This window comes from Aythya marila (genome assembly GCF_965140915.1).
Source record: "Aythya marila genome assembly, chromosome: Z".
In the NCBI taxonomy this organism is placed as follows: domain Eukaryota; kingdom Metazoa; phylum Chordata; class Aves; order Anseriformes; family Anatidae; genus Aythya; species Aythya marila.
Genome location: NC_139080.1, coordinates 36,820,055 through 36,842,617, shown reverse-complemented (window position 1 = coordinate 36,842,617; position 22,563 = coordinate 36,820,055). Strand labels below are relative to the sequence as shown.

The 22,563-nt window shown below is 43.8% G+C and overlaps 2 protein-coding genes across 3 annotated transcripts in view; one reads left to right on the top strand and one right to left on the bottom strand.

Annotated features, from left to right (window-relative positions):
* SLC24A2 (solute carrier family 24 member 2) overlaps positions 1-20,503 on the top strand; it is a 180,080-nt gene extending 159,577 nt beyond the window's left edge. Inside the window, exon 11 of the mRNA XM_082783252.1 lies at positions 16,699-20,503. Within this exon, the coding sequence (XP_082639378.1) occupies positions 16,699-16,702 (4 nt within the window). The 3' untranslated portion in view covers positions 16,703-20,503. The remainder of the gene's footprint in view (positions 1-16,698) is intronic.
* Positions 1-21,040, bottom strand: part of ACER2 (alkaline ceramidase 2) — a 38,140-nt gene extending 17,100 nt beyond the window's left edge. The window contains exons 1-5 of one of the 2 annotated variants that reach the window (XM_082783253.1): positions 20,861-21,033; positions 12,045-12,159; positions 10,990-11,131; positions 7,030-7,167; positions 343-480 (exon numbers count right to left, since the gene is read on the bottom strand). In XM_082783253.1, the coding sequence (XP_082639379.1) occupies positions 343-480; positions 7,030-7,167; positions 10,990-11,131; positions 12,045-12,159; positions 20,861-20,968 (641 nt within the window). In that variant the 5' untranslated portion in view covers positions 20,969-21,033. Of the gene's footprint in view, positions 1-342; positions 481-7,029; positions 7,168-10,989; positions 11,132-12,044; positions 12,160-20,860 lie in introns of both variants that reach the window. The other variant, XM_082783254.1, reaches the window with a different exon arrangement.
* Between the last annotated feature and the right edge of the window lie 1,523 nt (positions 21,041-22,563).

The window sequence follows — 22,563 nt, the reverse complement described above, 5'->3', positions numbered from 1 at the left end:
TGCTCCCACTTCATACCCAGCTGCTAACAGTGGATGTTTGAGCTTTTATAGTCTCTGCTCCAGCTGAGCAGTGCTGTAGGATTTTTAGCAACCCATACGGCAAGGAATTCAGTTGCAATTAATCAAGTTAGTGCCTGTAGAATCTGATCAGGCCGAAGAGCCTCCTAAATCTGCCACCCTGGATAGCGTGAGACTTGCTCCTGGCTTACAATTTTACCAGTAAATCTGTTTAGCGCTAACCAGAAATAGCCACCAGCAGCCTACGCACTCAGCACAGAATGGTGCAGTGGTGAGGACCTGTCACGTATGAATCAAACTGTGGAGTTTATGTGCAACGCTTACCATACACAATGTAAATAGGGGAAGTTAAACGAGGACCAGATCTCACAAAAAACTTTGTCACTGATCCAGCAGAAAAGTGCTAGCATCCACCAAAGACCTGAAAACAGACCCAGTTTGTACACACGCAGGTTTTCGCACCTGAGGAGAAAAATGCAAAGAAACTGTTGTAAAACAAAACAAAGTTTGCTTCATGCTGTTTGGCTGTATGCATTTCAGAAATGGGATTTATAAAGCCTCACACTCCTTTAAATGGCTCCACTAAAAATGTCCTGAAGAGAGTCACTATATTTGCAATAAATATGACTCTGATACAAGGCACTGGTGAGGTCACAAAAGAAACATTTTAATCAGTAGCTGTGTTTTGGGTGTTGTCTTAAATACTGGGCAAGTGGTGGGCAAACACTGAAGCATTCCCATACTAAGGAGATAACGTAAGAGAACAAGAGATTAGTTACACATTCTGTCTGGTAACAATCAGCCACTCAGCACAGTGCTCAGGTTTGTTCACATTCTGTTTCCCATTGAATTTTTACTATAAAAGATTGGCATTATAAAGGAACTGGATGAACTGTTGTTTTGTTTTGTTGGTGGTGTTTTTTTTTAATTGGTTTGTTGAATTTCCCCCCCCTACTATGCAGCAGTTCCAGAGAACTATGGAATAGGAACCTCTTCCCAGAGGACCCAAACAAGCATGCTTCATCAGGTGGTGCCAGCACCCACAACTCACACAGAATTCCTCACAGTGCCTAAGATGCAGTGCTCTCCTTCCACAAGAAACCACACCCGTTCACACAGAGGTACACTACAGAGACAAAGAGCACGGTCACTTGCTGTGGTCACACACAGCATGGCCTGCCGTTGATCATCACTAAATAAAACAGATGCAAGGCTACCTGCACAGCAGTATCTGTGTGGCAGGTCTACTCAAAAGCTCAGTTTTATTCCCCGATAAGATGCTTTGTTCTTTCCCATGTCTTGGAACTATCCTAAGAAATGCACAGCTTTGCTCAAAGAGTAAAATCAAAGCAGAAGAAAAAAGGTTATAAATATAATCCAGTTCCAGAATGCTATTGAAGTCAATAGTCTGATCTCTACCTACACTTGCTATTTTGAGGTTAGGCCTCTTGGTGCCACTAGATGCAGCTCTGCTGTTACTGAGATATATAATGCAAAGCTAGACTGGGATGTGATAAGCACTATGTGCTCAGCTTCCCTACCTTCTGCAAGAGCAAAGCTATGCTTTGGGTTTTTTTCCCATGCTTTTTGTTTGTTTGGTTGGTTGGTTTTAGTTAATTGTTAAACTCCCAGTGATTTTCCCAGGGATCTGTGATCCTTCCAGTGCTACTAGACAACTCATGCTTCAATGAACTCATGTCAGTGATGTATACAGTAAGCACTCCCAAACCTACTAATCGGATGACAGAGTAATTTGTCTAAAGTTACTTGTCTGAGCTATATATCAAGAGTCAAGCCAATCGGCCAGGCAGAATGATAAGGAAAATTCACTGGGGGTTAGAAGCCCCTGCCTTGTTCTACATCCTAACAGGAAAATAAGTCAATGCCAAGTGCCCCACAATCCCAACCTCTGTCCCAAGGTCCTCAGGAGGGGCTCCTCTAATCTGCACCTGTCTTCTTACACCTCTCCCAAAAAGTTATTGAGAATGTTTCCATGTTCTTCTCCCATGCTGATTTACCTCACATGGGAGATGAGCGAAGCCTGGCAAATTGATCCTATAAAGGAACACCTCACCTTGTGACACTCAGAAGCAATCAAAATGTGTACCTCTGGAGCAGTGGGTAGGAATATGCAAGCACTTCTTTATCCTGTGCAATGCCATGCTATTTATGGTCCCTGATCATCGTTATATGCAACTGTCCTTGACATATGAAAAATGCAGTCTTCTCATAGCACAGCACAGCACAAATCAAAATGCTCTTTGGTTCTTCTTTTTCCACACCAAATATTTGGCAGTCTGAAATCTGTTGTTCTAGTTTGATACATTCACAGAGTTTACAAGATTTTTCATTACATCCTTCCTCAGGTGTGAGATGCTCTCTTAATTACTTAGTATCAAGCAGCAACAAGGATACCGACAATGCCTCCTGCCTCTCTGTGGTGGAAAAGCAGAACTGCTGCCATGGCTTTGCTAACAGAGTCTAGCTAGGCATTCAGATAAATCAGAAACACACACAAAGTACTCTGTCCAGGAACACTTTGCAGCCAGTGCAGCAGTCTACATGGCTACGATGTATTGCAAGCTAAAAAAATTCTGCAGCTTCTCCCACAAATCTACTGGAAATTTTTCACTCTTGAAATGCTGTTTCAGTTGACATTTTAACAGGCATTAGGGATTAAGAAACTCCCAAGGGTGAGTGGGAGGCTCCTTTTTAGGTAGCGGATTAATAACAAAAAAGCTACCTGCTACTTAGTGATGTTGACAAACTAATTTTCTCCAGAGTCCTTTGCACAAGCTGGCTTTAAGGTCTGGCATTATTTATAGATGGCTTAAGAAGGTAATGACACATTCAAAATTATCGCAGCTCTTTATTTATTAGGATAAAAAAAAAAAAAAAGCTTCAACTACTGTCTAAACTCTAATCTCCTCCAGAAATAGATATTACAATAGTTGTTTCCATGACAAAGACACCTACATGACTTCCACAAAAAAAAAAAAAAAAAAAAAAAGTATTTCACATAGCATATAAACCAAAGTGACTTCTTTCTTGGAACTGAATTTTGCTAACCATTTGACAAACAAAAAACACACCATTAGAGGAGACAGGGCTGGCCCACAATAGCTTCAAGATAGCTTGTGCTGTGTACTGTAAAAAAGGTATCTTTCTTCCTCCTCTGAAATAGTAGTTTTAATCTTTAAAGGCTATAAAGAGCAAGAAGAAAAGGATAAGGAGATTTTTGAGTTGCATATGAAGTTCCAGAGCACAGATACAAGAATTCTTCCTCTTATGAGGCAACCCAGTAAGAAATATACCCACAATCCGGCACAGTTTTATAAGTAAAATTATACTGGTTTACTAATCCTCCTGCCTTTCAAAAAGTAAAACTAGACTGCTACTCAGGGCAATTCTGCATTCTGACAGAGCAAAGGGTATGTGTACTGAGAAGCCTTTTGTGTGTATGTAGCCTTTCCTGGACTTGTCTGAAGGATATAAACAAACATATGCACTTGCATCCCATTTAAGATAAGAGGCTTGACCTCAAATAGACAGCTCCTTTAGTCAGTGACCATGCCTGCTAACATCTAAGTAGTTTGAATACCAAGAAGAGAGAACAAGTACCCTGCATGGTTCAAAGAGTTCAAGGTTGCAAAGAAAAAATGAAAGCTTATTGAAAGAAACACAAGATCAGGTATAGAACTGGTATAGACTGTAATGACAGGTCAGTACCACCATCAGGAATTGCAGTTTATTTTTACAGCTTTAAAACACCAGCAGGGTGTGCTGCAAAACACTATTCTGAGGAAAAAAAAAAAAAAAAAAAAAGTCAATAACAATTAGCTGAGCACAGATTGTTAATCTGTGCAATACTGCTGGGTTTTCTGTGATCACCCATCATAGAGTCTTCAGCTCCTGCTGTAATCATACTTATGTGCTGAGGAAATGCATGTTAACAAGAAAACTGCAAAGCTACATACCTGCCACTGTTTTTACCACAGTGAAGAGAGGCATTGCAAACACTACCTGGACACTGGCAAGACACAAACCAGTCACTTCCTTTACTTCTATATAGACACTGACAGTGATCATTGAAAGAAGCACTGAAATGGAAACTGTCAGCTAGGGGTCTAAAAGTGCTGCTCATCCTGCTGTGCATAGATCTGTGACATGTTCCTACCCTAGCTCAGTCTAGAAGAAGCTAGACCACAAAAGCCTGCATTTTCGTTAGCCCCTTTCGCCTACGCAATGTGCGGTGTTCTCTGTTTTAACACAAACAGCTACTATTTAAATACCGGAGCCTCTTCAAACACTGGTGTACCCCAGGCATTTGCTATATGAGGGTCTGTGCTGGTGCACACTTCCAACAGCATTATCTTCCAAAGTCATGACATCCCCAACAAAACATACCAGCTCTTCTTCACACCAGTGCAGTTTCTGGATGTTAACAGCTTGATTTTGACACAGATATCTCCATTTACACCCTAATAAATGTTTTGAACTTTTAACTAATTTAACCTTCTAATTAAGGGAAAAAGATAACTTTGGGCAAGCTGTGACAATGAAGTAGGGTTCCTCCACACCTAGATATCTAGTAGGAGAATCAAATATGAGCAGACAGACTTCAAGGTAGGGTGAGCCTTCACTGCTCAAGATTCAGATGCCAGCTGAGCAACAACACCTTACTGTCTGCTCAGGGAGGTAGTTACACACCTGATGACGACCCACTAAATCACACTAATTTGATGATACTATGATCTCCGTTATTTGTTGGCTTGGACCTGCAAACAACAGGATCCACACCTGCTTTCTCCATGATCTCATCCCCTAAGAGAGCTCAATATTTTTCTATGAAACATATGAAGGGATTTTTTTTTGGACAGAAATAAGAATGAAGTGTTAGAATTTCCTTGGTTTTCAGGAGCAAGTGTGCATTTAACCACCTTTTGCTGTTTTGATCATCTCACATCCACAGTACTTTCAAGCAGGGTGTCAAACCTACTAGTTCTGCATTGAAGAGCACAATGCTCCATAGTTACAGCAGTCTCTCCTCACCAAGGATGAATGAGAGGCAGAAAATTCTCATTTGAAGACAAAGTGGTTTTGATTCACTGAAATTCTGTACCAGATTTACAACAGCCTAGAAAGATAACACCACAACAACATATTAGACCAAAACACCAACTTCAGCAATGAACAGAGGAAACTACTCTGAAGGTTCTTTTCCTTCTTTCCCAAAATAGCTTTCACAGACTAAGATCCACTGTAGTATGCCAGGATTCATATATGTAGCCCCCTACCATCTCTGGTAGTGGAGAATAGGAGAATCACAGGCATTTTACATAACTAATGTTATCTTTTTCTTCTGAGAAGGAGATGAGTCAATCCCTCTGGGTTTACAAGAATTTATCTCATTTAAATTTCTCAGAGAACAGCATGGCTGTTCTCAATCAAATGTATAATTATTTGCCTTTTACATTTAGAAATTCATCAAGAAACATCATAGGTATATTAAATCATCTCGATACACAATTGGCCATATGTCACTCTAGGTCCCTTTGGAATCATGAGTTCAGAAGGTTTTTGTGCCCATAATTCTCAAAAAAAAAACAGGTAAACTCCACACATTTTAATGACCTTCCACAAGTTCAGTGAGTTTCAACAACAGAGTCTCAAAAAGCAAGTACATGTAGCCATATGAATTCCCAGATATGATATGATCCAATAGCATTTAAATTATAATACACTAACCATTTCTCCTCTCAAGTTACTCAGGAGCTCACGCCTCAAAACCTGGACTGTAGCGAGGTCACATAGATTGCTCACTGACACAATCAGATCTTCTACTGCTCTGTCAGTGGTTTCCTGCTGCTTTCATCAAAATGAGATGCCTCCACTAGCATCTACTGACTTTCTTCTCCACAGCTAACTTCTGTGCTGTTTCCCAAGTTTCTCTGACAACAAAAATAGCTGCTGCTTAGCAAGCCATCTAACAAGAAAAGACTCAAGAACACTTCAAAAAACACATTACTAGCAGAGGCTTCCACTCTATGGGGAAGTAGTGGCAGCACAGGGAAAGGTGGGAAACAGGAAAAGTTCCCTGTTCTAACAAAAGCAGTTAGAATGTGGGCATTTTGTCCCACTCGTTTATTTCAATTAACATTTACAGATGCAGTGTGTAAGAGAATATCCCAAGTTGGAAGGGGCCTACAGGAATCATAAGGACCATCAAGTCCAACTCCTTGGTCCACACAGGACCACCCAAAAATCAGACCATATGTCTGAGCATCATCCAAATGCTTCATGAACTCCAACAGGCTCACCTGGAGACCTCCTCCGGGCCACCTTCCCGGAGAGCCTGACTAAGTGTCTGACCACCCTCTTTATGAGCAACCTTTTCCTAACACCCAGCCTGACCCTACCCTGTCCCAGCTCCATGCCATGTCCTCAGGTCTTAAGACCAATTTCAGGTTCTTCTCAATTTGCATCCTGGTTTCATAATGACAGGTAGCTATCCTCTGCAACCTAGTGATTATGTTTATCTTTGTTGGTCTGACACTACCATATCATCTGTGTTAGAAAACAAAGTAGTGAAGACTCACAATAAGCTTTGAGAGCTGGCACATCTTCCATGCATGCTTGAGCCTCAAACCCTGTTCCCTCCACTACCCAGACTGTGATTATCGCACCCCTATGCAGACTTTATGGCAGAAAAGCTGTCACTGAAACAAAACTCTTGCCATGATTCCACAATAAATAAACAAATTCTGGTTAGAACAGGTCGCAGGAAGAGATATGCTGCAAGAAGACAGACAATATCTGACCCAGTATATTCACCTACGGAAAAAAAAAAAAATCCTTGCCAAAAATGTCTGACCTGGCAGAGCAAGCTTATACCAGATCTCTGTGAGGGTGCTCTGCTCTCATAAGCACCGAAGCCAGATCTACTCTATAATCATGTGGTAGCCTAAGGACCTCTGAAGACAAAACTTTAGTCAGGAGAAAAATACTCACCTCTTCAGCTCAGCAATGAGCAAAGCTGTGCAGGGAACACCCAGAGTCATTAGTGAGATGTTGTTGATGGCAGGCTTAATGAAGGCAAGGCAGGTAGTAACTCCAGACAGGACACCCACAGCAGCTTTAAACCTGCTCCTGAAGAGTTTTGGTGTTTTTTTGGGGGGGAGGGTAGGGGTAGGGGAGAAAAAGTGTTTTTAATTCCAAGCTTTTAATTAGTAAAACTAGAAATCTTAGTATGACTCTAACAGTGTAACAAAACTTAAGTTTCTTTAGGTGTGTTCAGAAGGTGCAATGACTGTGCATACGGTGCACGTGGATCCTGCATTGGCTTGTGTACATACAGCGTTAATGATATAGATAAATCTTTTCCAGGCTAGTCTTCTGAAGCAGCCACGTACATGTATACACACACATGCACAAACAGAAACTCACATTAATCACTGGTTTCAAAACACTAAGGTCCCATTCCCATTTTCCTTCTCACGAAAGAAGACAAAAACAAGACAATTTCTGTACCAGCACTGTACTCAAAACAGTTTTGTGTTATCCTTCTTCATGCTTTCAACATTGATTTTTAGGATTGTTTTTTATTATTATTATTATTACTAATGTCCCAGCTTCTAGACCCAGGTTGCAGTCTGTTTGGTATATTCTTCGTATAAACAAAATCAGTTATGCCACGTATAGACAGCCTGACAACTTTGAAATTAAACATATATTAATTGTTTAAAATTCAAATTTGGAATTTAAACAACCCATTTCTAGACTGTGGCAGGACTATGGCAAGTAGAGGTTCATCATGCTGTCCCTGAACTACAGTCCCACAGCTGTATAAAACTAGTTGATGTTGAAGGATGGCTCTTCTCTTCTTAGGTCTAAGTTTCAAGTAGGGTCTCAGCATATTTGTGCAGCGCCATTCCCTGGTCACCAGTGTCATCACCCTCATGTTCACCAAGCTCATTACATGTACATTTGGCTTTAAAGATTTTATTTTTACTGGAAGGCAAAAAGTTACTTAAGTAGGAAGTTTTTATCTGGTGTAAGTGCCTTAATGACTGAGGACACCACAAATCAGTCATGGTAGATGGTAACACTTTCAACATTCAAAATCTGAGTGTGAAAAGGATGAAGAATGTAAAGACCACAACTGAGAACAAAGGGCAGGTGTAATTCTACAAGAATGTCAGGCAAAGCAAAACATATAAAAATACATATCACAGAATCACAGAATTGTCTAGACTGGAAGAGACTTCCAAGATCACCTAGTCCAACCCATGACCCAACACTAACCAGTCCTCCACTAAACCATATCCCTAAGCTCTACATCTAAATGTCTTTCAAAGACCTCCAGGGATGGTGACTCCACCACTTCCCTGGGCAGCCCATTCCAATGCTTAACAGCCCTCTTGGTAAAGAAGATCTTCTTAATATCCAACCTAAAACACCCCTGGCACAATTTTAACCCATTCCCCCTCGTCCTGTCACCAGGCACGTGGGAGAACAGACCAACCCCCACCTCGCTACAGCCTCCTTTAAGGTATCTGTAGAGTGTGATAAGGTCACCCTTGAGCCTCCTCCAGGCTGAACAATCCCAGCTCCCTCAGCCGCTCCTCGTAGGACTTGTTCTCCAGGCCCCTCACCAGCTTCGTCGCCCTTCTCTGGACTCGCTCGAGCACCTCCATGTCCTTCCTGTAGCGAGGGGCCCAAAACTGAACACAGTACTCCAGGTGCGGCCTCACCAGAGCTGAGTACAGGGGGACGATCACCTCCCTAGCCCTGCTGGTCACGCTGTTCCTGATACAAGCCAGGATGCCGTTGGCCTTCTTGGCCACCTGAGCACACTGCTGGCTCATATTCAGCCGACTATCCACCATCACTCCCAGGTCCTTCTCTGCCTGGCAGCTCTCCAACCACTCATCTCCCAGCCTGTAGCTCTGCTTGGGGTTGTTGCGCCCCAGGTGTAGGACCCGGCACTTGGCCTTGTTGAACTTCATGCAGTTGACCTCAGCCCATCGGTGCAGCCTATCCAGATCCTCCTGCAGAGCTTTCCTACCCTCAAGCAGATCGACACACGCACGTAGCTTGGTGTCATCTGTGAACTAACTGAGGGTGCACTCGATGCCCTCGTCCAGATCATCGATGAAGATATTAAAGAGGACCGGCCCCAGTACCAAGCCCTGGGGGATGCCACCAGTGACCGGCCTCCAGCTGGGTTTGATTCCATTCACCACGACTCTTTGGGCCCAGCTATCCAGCCAGTTTTTAACCCAGCAAAGCGTACACCAGTCCAAGCCAAGAGCAGCCAGTTTCTTGAGGAGAACACTGTGGGGAACAGTGTCAAAGGCCTTACTGAACTCAAGGTAGACCACATCCACAGCCTTTCCCTCATCCACCCAGAGTATCACTTTGTCATAGAAGGGTCATTTTATCATAGAAGGAAATGCAGAGAAGGAAAATATATGTGCTTGTGTGTAAATCAGACCTGTTCTGGGTTAGGCTTTTTTGCCACCCAGTAAAATCCTTCCTCTGCACACTTCAGAAAGGAATCAAGACCTTAAAAAGTAACCTCCCCGACAGACTCTAGGGAGGAAGTATTCTGAGAAATTTAGGATGAGGGATATCCTTCACCTCATCTCAGTCTTTTTATGGATCTGTTATAACCTGGCAGATTATTATTTACAGTTTTACAACCAAGTTCAAAAGAAACAGGATTTCACCCTAGAAATGCTACTATTCCTTTTAAAAAGAATATAGCTTAACTTTGTGGGCAATTCTACAAATCTACTAAGTAAACTAGCAGAAGGTAGTGATAGATTACATACAAGAATTCCTTTAGGCTTTTGAGGAATAATTTACATGCAGTCTGAAAAAATATTCAAGAGACAGAACTGTCCTTTATTTGAAGTATTTGAAGTAAAAGATATTTTATCTATCTTATAACCCCAGTAAAACCCATTTACCTCTTAAGCTGCGGGGGTCCAGTAATAGCACTGTACACCATTAAAATAGCAATATGCAAAAGTGCTAAATTCACACTAACTTGACAAAAGCATTAGACCACAGTCTGTACACTGTAATTCAACATACACTTTTCTCAGTGCAAGTTATTTTAAAGAATAGTCAATACAGGCACCAACCTTCCCTACAGACCCCTGACCCCAGCAACTTCTAACTGGGTATATGTCAAGGAAAAAGAGAAGGGAAAGAAAAAAAAAAAAAAAAAAAAAAAAAGACAACAATAGTATGAAAATGCTAGAGGTATAAGCCTTAGGCCTTAGCAGTTTTCAGAGAGCAAGAAATTGGTGATGTGATTCAAATGTCTCAGTTACCATTACCTCAATTACTTTATGCATAGAAAAGCAATAAATACAAAGGTTACAGCATACATTTTTGGGGGGAACAAATCTTAAGCAGATTCTTTAAACTGCCTATAAGGCTTTTTATTTTAACTCTGCAATAAAGAAAAATCCCCTTTGCAGCAACAAGAGACTTCTAAACAAACACCATGTGTAGCCTTTACTTAAAAACTACTTTTAATCACTGGCTTAAAACTTAAGATGAAAATTAAGCTGAATTCCATAGGTTTACTCATATGTACACTCTAGGCTAGATAAAAGGAAGAGAGAAAGCAGGTTTCTGTTACCTTATTTTAGCTGCAACAAACTAATAGTATAACAAACTAATCATATAAATGTGTCTTTCAAGAATTAACAAGAACAGGCACTTCCAGAGGCACTGAACTCCAGAATCTGAAGGTATATGGCATAAAATACACCATGAAGACTTGTAGACTCAGGACTTCCAAAGAATAAAATGCAATGTAAGCAACTGGAGGAAAGTTGCGTGAGAAAGATAGTGGCAGCAGTGGTAATGTTGGATGATCACTCACTGTCATTACACGCAGGTTTATGTGAAATGTTTCAAGAGATAGGAATGTGTACCACATCACATGATTACCTGTCATTCCGAAAAACTCTTGGTAGGTATCTCCTAGGGAACCACATGGCAAGAGCACACATCAGCACCCAGAGAATAGCCAGCTCATCCAGCATCTGGCCCAGGAAACTGAGGGTGGCATGAAAGTAAACAGACCCAATTCCTGAAAAAGTCAGGCAAAAATTACAATCAATAGTTAGTGTTTCATTACATAGAATGAAAGCTCACGATCAGGACTGCATAGCAAATGGTTGATACCATTTGGTCAAGAAAAGGAAAAGAAAAGTCACCAGCTTTCCTAGAAAAGCAATCCAAATCATGAGCATCTCATATTAATTAAAAAACAAACACATTACAGAAACAGAAGCTAAAGATGTCATATCCTGCTAGAAAAGTAAATGCAAAAAAAAAAAAAAAAAAAAGGTAGTAAAGTTAGATGCAAAAAAAAAAAAAAAGAAAAATAATAAATTCAAATGCTTCTTCTGAATTTTCTCAATAGCACAAGAAAGGATAACACAAATGTGTAAAGCAGTATGTGATTATGTGATGACTTCTCTGTGATACAAGTTTACAGGTGGAAACTAGCTCACTTCCCCACAGGGCTTTGAGTATCCCTTTACAAGTTCCGAGTGTTTTTAGGATTGAAAAGGCCTAACAATTTCCCATCTACAAAATGGGTAAACCTTTGGGTCTACTATTAAAATCTCTTGATACACAGCAAAATCTCTTATCCTCTCCAGTTTTGCTGAGCACTCCCAGCAATCTTGTATTCAATAACATCAGAGGATGGAGGGTCAGTGCTGTTCTAGAGTAAGCCTGGATACAAGTAAAAGAAGTTGTTCAAAGGAAAGACCGGAAGGGAAAAGAACTAAGGTCAAAGAACCCTCCAACCTCAAACTGCAAGAAGTGTTTTCCTTTCAGAAACTACATGAGCTCTAACTTCAAGCAAGTACAAGCAAACTCCTCTGCAGACGTCAGTGCTTCTTTGTTTTGCAGCAACAATCATGCGCAAGCAGGAAAAACTAATTTCCTCTCAGTTCGTGCACACACAGACAAACAGAGACTAATCAACTTACCAACCACAACTAGCAGAGTCCATATTAAATATATTCCACTGTTGAAGCAGGTTGCATATTGACGGAATAAGCACATACATATGGGTGGTAAAACAAAAAACAACACGTTGCTTATCTGTGAAAATAAAAAGTACCACAAAGACAGAAAATTAGCAAACATTTAATATCTACAGACTAAGACATCCATAAAAATACCATCATCCAATGATGCCCCAACTCAACAAATTATGGCCCTCAGTTTCTGTCAAAGATTAAATGTTTTTTCAAAGCATCAATACACTTTGTTTAACTTTATTAAACTAATAATAGCATAAAAACCATAAGCAATGTCAAGTGTGGTTAGTCACATCTTTAAATCACCCTTCCAGTCTATTCCCTGAGCAATTTTAGTGAGAATATACACATACTTGGACTGTTGTAATTCATGAAGCCTACAACAGCAAACAGGGAAATCTAGCAAGTGAACTCTCCACTCAACAGTTGTCAAATTCAGCATGGAAAAAAGGGGGTAGTCAAGCTTTGTTGAAGTCAAGTCACTGAAAAATAGCTATGGTCTGGCAGGTCTGAAATACAAAGTTAAGCTAACAGAGTTAGAACCATTATTTTGTAGGGTGAAGAAAGCCTGAAGTTGTAAATGTTTTTACACTTCATTTTTTCCTCTTGGTTCTCTATTACATAAACAATCAAATATGACTGAAAAGAAGTTATAGGAAGGCAAAAAGGTAATTCAGACCACTGCTAAGTGTTTTTAAATTTAATACATAAGACTGGAACAAAGACATATTTCCTCTTGCTTACCAACAATATAAAGCACCATTCTTTAGCTAGAAAATGCTTTACCTGTGATTACCAGGAGCTGTCACTGCAGTATTATCTAGTTCTCTCAGTAAGGCACTGCCTGTGCTGAGGGCCAGCTATGGTCCGAGTTTAACCAAGCAGCCATAGAAGACTGCACTGCTGCTTCTCAATGGAACAAGGACAAGGGTGAGCTCCCGGACATTTTCCAATTTTTCCGGACATTTTCCCAGACATTTTCCAATTCAATTTTCCAGACATCTGTTGGGTAAGCAACTTGGCCAGGCACGCGCAGTCCAAATGGTTCCTATAATGCACTGAAGATAATTTTCTGATGCAGGTGGTGGAGGAGCCAACGAGGAGGGGGGTGCTCCTGGACCTTGTCCTTACCAACAGGGATGGGCTTGTTAGGGATGTGAAGGTTGGGGGCAGCTTGGGATGCAGCGACCATGAGATGGTGGAGTTCAAGATAGAACTTGGTGGAAGAACTAAGGCTAAAAGCAGGATTGCTACCCTGGACTTCCGGAGAGCCAACTTCGACCTTTTCCAGGACCTGCTTGGGAGTATCTCATGGGATAGGTTGCTAGAAGGCAAGGGTGCTTGTGGGAGCTGGGCTACATTTAAACAGCATTTCTTCCAAGCTCAGGATCAGTGCATCCCTAAGAGTAGGAAATCGGGGAAGGGGGGCAGGAAACCTGCGTGGATGAGCAAGGAGCTCATCGATAAGATCAAAAGGAAGAGGAAGGTTTATCAAACGTGGAAAAAGGGCCTGTCCTCCCAAAAGGAGCATAGAAGTGTCAGGGCCTGCAGGGACACGACAAGGAAGGCTAAAGCCCACCTAGAGATGAGGCTTGCAAAAGAGATAAAAGATAGTAAGAAGGGTTTTTTTAAGTACGTAAACAGTAAAAGGAAGACTAGGGATAATGTGGGTCCCTTGCTGAATGAGGGGGGTGTCCTGGTAACAGGAGACGCTGAGAAGGCAGAGATACTGAACGCTTTCTTTGCTTCAGTCTTTGCTTCAAGGACTCCCCCCCAGGACTCCTTGACCCTGGAGGGAGGAGAAAGAGTCTGGGAAGTGGAGATCTCCCCCCTTGTTGACAAGAGAGTGGTCTGGGAGTGTCTGAGTGGGCTCAACGCACACAAATGCATGGGTCCTGATGGGATGCATCCACGTGTGCTAAGGGAGTTGGCAGAGGTGATTGTCAAACCACTCTCTATCATCTTTGAAAGGTCCTGGAGAAGAGGAGAGGTGCCTGAAGATTGTAAGATAGCCAATGTCACTCTGGTCTTCAAGAAGGGCAAGAAGGAGGATCCGGGAAACTACAGGCCAGTCAGTCTCACCTCTGTCCCTGGAAAGGTGTTGGAACTTGTTCTGGATGCCATCTCCAAGCAATTGGAAGAGAAGAAGGTTATGAGGAGCAGTCAGCATGGATTCACCAAGGGAAGCCGTGCTCAACCAACCTCGTTGCCTTCTATGATGGCATCACCAGCTGGGTAGATGAGGGGAGAGCAGTGGATGTCATCTACCTTGACTTTAGCAAGGCTTTCAATACTGTCTCTCATGACATCCTGATGGCAAAGCTGAGAAAGTGTGGGATAGAGGAGTAGACAGTAAGGTGGGTTGAGAACTGGCTGACTGGCCGAGCTCAGAGGGTGGTGATCGGCGGCGCAGAGTCCGGCTGGAGGCCTGTGACTAGCGGTGCTCCCCAGGGGTCAGTGCTGGGTCCAGTCTTGTTCAACATCTTCACTGATGACCTTGATGAGAGAATAGTGTGTGCCCTCAGCAAGTACGCCGATGACACAAAGCTGGGAGGAGTGGCTGACATGCCAGAAGGCTGTGCTGCCATTCAGCGAGACCTGGACCGGCTGGAGAGATGGGCAGGAAGAAACCAAATGAGGTTTAATAAGAGCAAGTGTAGAGTCCTGCACCTGGGAAGAAACAACCACATCTATCAGTACAGGCTGGGGGATGACCTGCTGGAGAGGAGCTCCAAGGAGAAGGACCTGGGGGTCCTGGTGGATGACAGGTTGACCATGAGCCAGCACTGTGCCCTCATGGCCAAGAGGGCGAATGGGATCCTGGCGTGCATTAAAAGGAGCGTGGCCAGCAGGTCAAGGGAGGTGATCCTCCCCCTCTACTCTGCCCTAGTCAGGCCTCATCTGAAGTACTGTGTCCAGTTCTGGGCTCCCCAGTACAAAAAAAAAAAAAAAAAAAAAAGACAGGGATCTCCTGGAAAGAGTCCAGCAGAGGGCCACAAAGATGATACGGGCCCTGGAGCATCTTCCCTATGAGGAAAGGCTGAGAGACCTGGGTCTGTTCAGCCTGGAGAAGAGAAGACTGAGAGGGGATCTCATCAATGTGTATAAATACCTGAGGGGTGGGGGACAGAGGGATTTGGCCAACCTCTTTTCAGTGGTTTGCGGGGACAGGACAAGGGGTAATGGCCACAAAATGGAGCACAGGAAGTTCCACACCAACATGAGAAAGAACTTCTTCACGGTGACAGTGACAGAGCACTGTAACAGGCTGCCCAGGGAGGTTGTGGAGTCTCCTTCTCTGGAGATATTTAAGGCCTGTCTGGATGTCTACCTAGGCAGCCTGCTCTGAGGAACCTGCTTTGGCAGGGGGGTTGGACCCAATGATCTTTCGAAGTCCTTTACAACCCCTTCAATTCTGTGATTCCCCAGCCTTGGTTTCCTCACAGTCGCCATGCCTATCCCAGGCACAAGACAATTATTGCCAGCAATATTCCCCTAAAATGGACACGTAAAACAACTCTGGGATAACGGCGCTCCTTTGGGACAGATCCCCTTTTCTCAAACACTTACAGACTTTTACTGACATTTACAAAAATCTAATGGAAAAGCATTCATGAATGGCATACAAAGAAGGCATTTGTTCATTCAGCTACTGTCCACCACTCAACAGTCTCAGCCAGTGTGAGAGTAGAGGCTGCAATGATTAAGACCAACACGTCTCATTTAACATTTGTGAGACTCATCACATCATACTCCTAGCTGGCACTCAAAATGACAATAACTACAGGAGCAGTTTCTCAGCGCTGCCTACTTCATGCATCACACCTTCCCTCATACTAAAGACACCTCCTCACAGACAAGCTGCATTTCCTTCAAAATTCTTGGCTAGATTTCATTCAAGTGAAATATGAAATACTTAGAAACATCTATAGTGCTCAGTTTAGAGCTGAAATATCCTACATCTTCTCTATGTAAAATAAAGCTAGAGCAGCCGCTAGATAAACAGCAGGGAGAAATTTTCCTGTCAACAGAAACCACCATCTTGTTCTCTTGACATTTTAGCAAGATCACATCCACAGCAGCGTGTGTCCTAATGCTGCATGAAGTGCACAGGTAATTCCACTGCTACAAGCACCTGGTTGCCTGGCAGCTGGTTGCGAGGGCAAGAGAAGGGAGAGGATGGACAGAAAGAGGACAGAAAGATCGTGGCTGCTTTTGTAGACAGCAGGCATGAGGCCTGCCACAAAGAGGAGAAGCCACCATGCTCTCTCCAGGTGGGCCACCAGTCAGCCTGGGAAAACTCCAGCAACCACTGGGCTGCCCTTCTAAACCAGTGAAGGGAAAGGTGAAATCCTTCTGCCAGTTACCATCTCCTACAGCTTGTTTTGTCAGACAGGTCTCCTCACAGACCCACATATTTTCACAAGGGGCATTCACGCTGCTCAGCTTCGGACACCTGGCTTACTCTGCCTGCCTCTCCGACTTCTTTAGCCTGTGGTAAAAGCTGCCCACTGCTGCAGGGAAGGCCAGAGCCCTACCAATTTCTTTCAAGCCCTTTCACAAACTGTCCTCTGATGAATACTCTCTCCTTTTCCGACAGCTGAAGAAGCAGGAAACCAGCCTCACAAACCAGATGGGAAAAAGCCATCGGGGCACGGACTGATGAGCAGCGCCACAGACTGATGAGCACCTCCCCAGCAGCAATAAGAGGACTCCTCTGATGGAAATCCTTCAGCCACCAAGGTGGCAATTTCTGCCTGCATAGTTCATACATTAAAGTGAACAAATTGACAGGTGGGAGGCACCTGGCAATGCCAGAGTGCAGGACACAGAATATCCCTGAGGAGACAAGGTGAAGAGCAAAGAGTTATTTATAGAGAAATGTTCTAAGGCAGATTTTAAGAGGCAGATGAATCTGCTTAAGTCACATAAAACCTACATGTTCAACTGATCAGGCTTAGTCAAAGCACCTTCTATTCGCATAAAAACTACCCGTCTTTGTGCAGCAGAGACCTACAGCAACATCTGGAATACAGTCATAGACCACAATTGTAGTGTTTTACCTGCTTTTACAAGCACGAAGTGGGAGGGCTCTCCTTACCCCCTAAAAAGTAGGAAACACGTACAATGACTGGTAGTAGGGACGATGTAACACGAGCAAGTCCTCTGGGGACCTCAGAGTGCTCTATACATTTTCTGTTTTTAGCCACAGTTAAGTCAATGAGAGGTATCAATGGGGTGAAAAGAATAAAATAAATAAATAGATAGTTACAAACTAAGGAGTGTGAAAGAAACACTTTTCGTTTCTACAGCTCAAACTGACCGGTGAAATAAATCAGATTAGGTAATCACAACATATAAAAGTTAGGCTCGAAAGTCCTTATTCTGCCTAGAAACAAGATAAAGGAAATATGACTACTTGCCACACCTGTAACAACGCAGGTTTATATCACTGAGTAGATAACAAAGGAATGCTTCTGCCTTGCAGCAATGCTCTTCTGGCAATGAACTCCTCCTGTTCATGCTAAAGTAGTGCCTGCAAATCCAAGACCCCGACAACCTGGAATTTGGCCATGATTTATACTCTTTACAGAGGCCACCACAAATATTTCCTATCATTGTAAAAGCCGAAATAATTCTGGAACTGAAATTCTTTCCTATTAAGTTTACAAAAAAAAAAAAAAAAAAAAGAAAAAGAAAACACATGATACTCATGTCTCTCTTTCATCCAATAGCTTAGTTCTGTTTCTTATATTCTATACGTAGTAACTTCCTCAAGTTATATTCAAATCAGAGCTCTGGAACACTTCCAAAATACATAGCTTAAGTTTTCTTAGATGCAAGTTCAGAACCAAATAGGTCAACATCAGAACTGACCTGCTGGTTTTCATTTCCTGGTATCAGCTCAGCTCCCTACAAGAACCACAATCCTAGATATAATACAACCATTAACACCATCCTTCCCAAGCAAGTGAGGCACTTATCTCTGGTTTCAGAAAGTATTTTGCATATGAAATTTCTGACCTAACACATGATTGGCCTGTATGATATGATAATCTAAAATAATTTGATTATTTGATAACCTAAGAACAGGAATACTCCAATTTCCTTTGGGATCTGCACAGGGCAGCAATTCAAAATTACAGTTCTGGAAAAAGGGCAAGTAGCCCATCAATAAAAGTCCATCCTCTGGCTTTACACAATTCTGGGCCTTTAGTTTTAATTTCCAGCTATCTACTTGTATGAAAGGAATATAGGACACAGGCCATAGACGGAACGCCAGAGCCCAGCTCAGATCTTGACCACATAACTTTGCTCACATCTGGCCACAGTCCTGACTCGTGATGTTTTCCGCAGTCCTACCAAAGATTAAGTATTATTTACTATTTGGTAAGACTCACAGCCAGCAGCCGCGTCATTCAGCCACTAAGGCAACGTGTAGCACGACCTCTCTGCGAGAAGGAAGCAAAAACAAAGCAACTCTGCAGTGAGATTAGAGGCTTTACATCTTCAGCTTCTCAAGAGCATGCCACTCACAAATGCTGGAAGGCTGCTGTAGTAAAAAAAATTCCTCCAGAACACAAGAATGCTCTTGCATTCCTAAGACAGTCCAGTATTTTTTTGAAAAAACATGTATCTCCTTTCTAGTAGGGAACAGAAGAGGAATAAAAACACTGGCAATTCTCTCTTAAAATGGAAATTTGGCAAGAAATGTGTATAAAATGCACAACTGAATGCAACAAACTGAACTGCAAAGTATGAGCTTCAGTGTTAACAGAATAATGTTACATTTTTCAGGTGTTTAAAAGTAAAACAATACCTTTTTTTTTTAATTTTTATTTTTTTGCAATACCCCCACAAGCAGTAAGTTCTTTTAAGCACATGGAGGCAGTTGTTCATGTTTTAGAGTAGGGTTACATTTCATCACGATTTTTTTTTTTCCTAAAATTAATGAAAAGAAAAAGCTGGTCTTCCTATAACAACTCTTTTGCATTATGAAATATCTCATGGTCTCTTCACTTAGAGTGTGTAACATAAAATCCCATCACGCTAATGTATGTTTTCAAAAATTGGTATGATCAATTTGTACAAAACCTCCGAACAGCTATTCTCCCACTGATTTAATCCTGGTGAGCACTTTAATTTGCTTTTTAACTACATCATGTTAAATTTATGCAAAATGTTAAGACTGGGACACAGAAGAATAATTAAAATGATCTTTCTAAATACATTTCAGATAAGCTGTTCCAGTCCTGTGCTTACTTGTATACTGTGTGAGACCACAACTACAACTCTGACCTTAGCTGTGCCAATTTAAAATGCAGATTAGCAAGGTTTTAATCTACAGCTTGAAGACACAGATACCAGATTCAGGTCTGCGGTGGAGTCCATCCTGAAACTTAAAAAGGTTTTGAATCAGAACTGAGGCATCTCAGAAGGAATAACATTCAGCCTCCCTTTTTTGGTGCCTGTCAGAGCAGGAGAAATCTTCCCTACTGCCCTGTCAGCATCTGTCTTTTTAGGATGCTGTCACACAAGCCCATCAATACACTATGAATCCAACAGCCTTAATGTTCAGAATCTGCAAAGACAGAAGTCACATGATAACTTCACTACTGAAGAAAGGTGAAATACATCTACCCTCAACACAGCCTCTCTTCCACACCCCTTTGGTGTACAGCAAGCTGGTTTGTACATAGCTGCTTCAATACCAGGGGCAAACTTTTCAGTATGTGTCTCAGTGCTAATCTGTCTGGAAGCTCACTTATTCACCTGGACGTGCCTGCAGCTCCTAGCATTTTGCAAGCTTCTTTGCCACAGCTAATCAGCTCCGCACAGTCAGAAGGATATCCATCCCCCTGCATAGCCGGCTCCGAAATGCGTCACTTTCTTCAAGAAACTTCTTGTTTACCCTGACCTTTTTCCTCCCTTTGTTTTTGGTTCTTGCATGGTGACATCAAGAAACAAAGAAAGCAGGCAGTTTCCCCCCACACCCTCCAACCCCTCCAGCAGCACAGACCAGACGCCATCGGTGACGGTGGCACCGAAGTATGAGAAGCAACAACAGGTTAGCGCTGTGCACCGTGGGCAGGGCAGTCACTTGCTCTGAACACACACACACACACACACAGCACTCCCCATGAGCCGCACTCCAGGCATCTTTTTCTTTCCTTCGCTGTAGCGCAGCGCTACCATCTGATGCACGTGGCCAGGGAAACAGCTTGAAAGGGAAGGAGAGCTGAGACAAAGATGAGATTTGGAAAAAAAATAAAATAAAATAAAATAAATCAAAGGCTGTTGTGATATAAAACACGGACAAAGCAGCTGCTGCCCCAGCTCTCTGTTTGTGCGCCCACCCGCCACCACAGCACAGCAACCCCGGAGCAGCCGTGCCGGGAGGTCACTCGCAGGGCTCCCTCCTGTTGATCGGCCCTTCACGGGCAGACAGGCTGCCAGAAAGCCGGGTGCATGATCTCACTGCCTGGCGGAGCCGCCTGCCAAACTCCCGGGTACACAAACAAGGCGCACCCCCCTCCAGGATGCTGGCCGCCGGGCAGCCCGGCTCTGCTGCGGCTGGCAGCTCCCGGGCTGGCAGGAGGGGGCTCGGGGGTGCACGGCGGCTCGTTAGAAGCAGCGCTAATTACCCCACCGCCCCCGACCCGCCACTGCCCAGCGACCCACACCCGTGCAAAGGCCGGCACCCGGGGTGTGTGACCGGGGTGTGAGGCGGTCCCGCACGCTGCCCCCCGGCCCCCTCGCACCGTGTTGTAGAACTCGGCGATGGCGGGCACGATGGTGTAGTTGTCCTCGCACCAGTCCACCTCCGAGCTGCCGGCCCGCAGCTGGTCCCACCACAGCAGCGTGCCCATGGCTCCCCGCCGCGGCACGGCACGGCACGGCGAGGCGGCTGCTGCTGCTCTTCCTCCTCCTGCTGCTGCTGCTGCTGCTGCTTTATCGCCTCCTCCTGCTGCTCTATCGCCGCCCCCTCCTGCTTTATCGCCGCCTCCTCCTCCTTCTCCTCTCGCCCCGCGGCCTTTTGGGGCCGGCGGCGCCCCGGGCTTGCGTGAGGCTTGGCCGGGGCCGTGCTGCCTGCCCCCGCAGCCGGCTCCTCTGTGCAGCCCGCCCGGCCGCCTTCCTGCCTGCCCTCACCCCTCCTTCCTTCGTCTGCACTGAAAATGGGTTCCAAAGCAGCTGGCAGCTCCTCGTCTTCCCCTGTGCTGTGTTCACTCTGCACGGGTACTGACTTTTACACGGTCTACAGACAGGTGTACTGGAGAGGCAGCCAGCTGGGTGCGCATTTCATCCTCCGTGAAACATAAAGGCTTAGATATAAAAGCTCAGATTATATTTTTACTTCACTAATTGCCTTCTTGAGAAAGGTCACTTCCAGGTAACCTGCCTTCTTTCATTACACAGGAGGTGAGACACCTCATACACACACACACACAGAGGTGGCTGATGGAGGCACGCTTCCAGCCAGCTGTCTGTCCGTCCCCCTGTTCACCCAGCAGTTTTGGACATAACAGCAGAAGAGATCAATCAAGCTTCTGCTACCAGCTGCTGCCATCGAAAGCCCGGAGTTTCACCATGCAAGAGCTCCCGGAACCAGGGCAACATTTACCAAGAGTTCTGCAAGGTTGTCATTCGAGGAAAGTTTACCTGATTGGAAGCTACTTGATTTGTAGAAACACAGAAACACCTGCTCTTCTCCTCCGGAGCTGTGAAACAACACAAGTGCAAACAGTAGTGCCACTTTGTGCTTCAACAATGTCAACTGTTGCCACGTTCAGTTCTAGCATGGATGTTGTGGTGGTTTAACCCGGCCGGCAGCTCAACACCACACAGCCGTTCACTCACCCTCCTTCTCTGGGATGGGGGAGAGAAATGGGAAAGTGAAGCCCGTGAGTTGAGATAAAGACAGATTAATAAGACAGGAAAATAATAATAACAATAGTGATGATAGTACTAAGAATAATAATGTGTACAAACAAGTGATGCACAATGCAATTGCTCACCACCCATTGACTGATGCCCAGCCTATCCCTGAGCAGCTGGCGCTCCCACCCCTGCTAGCCACCCCTGTGTATTGTTCAGCATGACCCCAGATGGTATGGAATACCCCTTTGGCCAGTTTGGGTCAGCTGTGCTGGGTCTGTCCCCTCCCAGCTCGTGCTGCACTCCCAGCCTGCACACTGGCAGGACAGAGCAAGGAGCTGAAACATCCTTGGCTTGGTGTAACCACTGCTCTGCAACAATTAAAACATCGGGGTGTTATCAGCACTCTTCTCATCCTAAGCCAAACGTAGCATCCTACTAGGAGGAAAATTAACTCTGTCCTAACTGAAACCAGGACAGTTGTTTAGCCTGGAGTCTCTACGACTCCATTGTTTGTCTTTAAGTGAAAGAGGCATTTTTCTTTCTTCAAGTAAAACTGGAGGGAACAGCCATACTAAAGAGTCAGCGC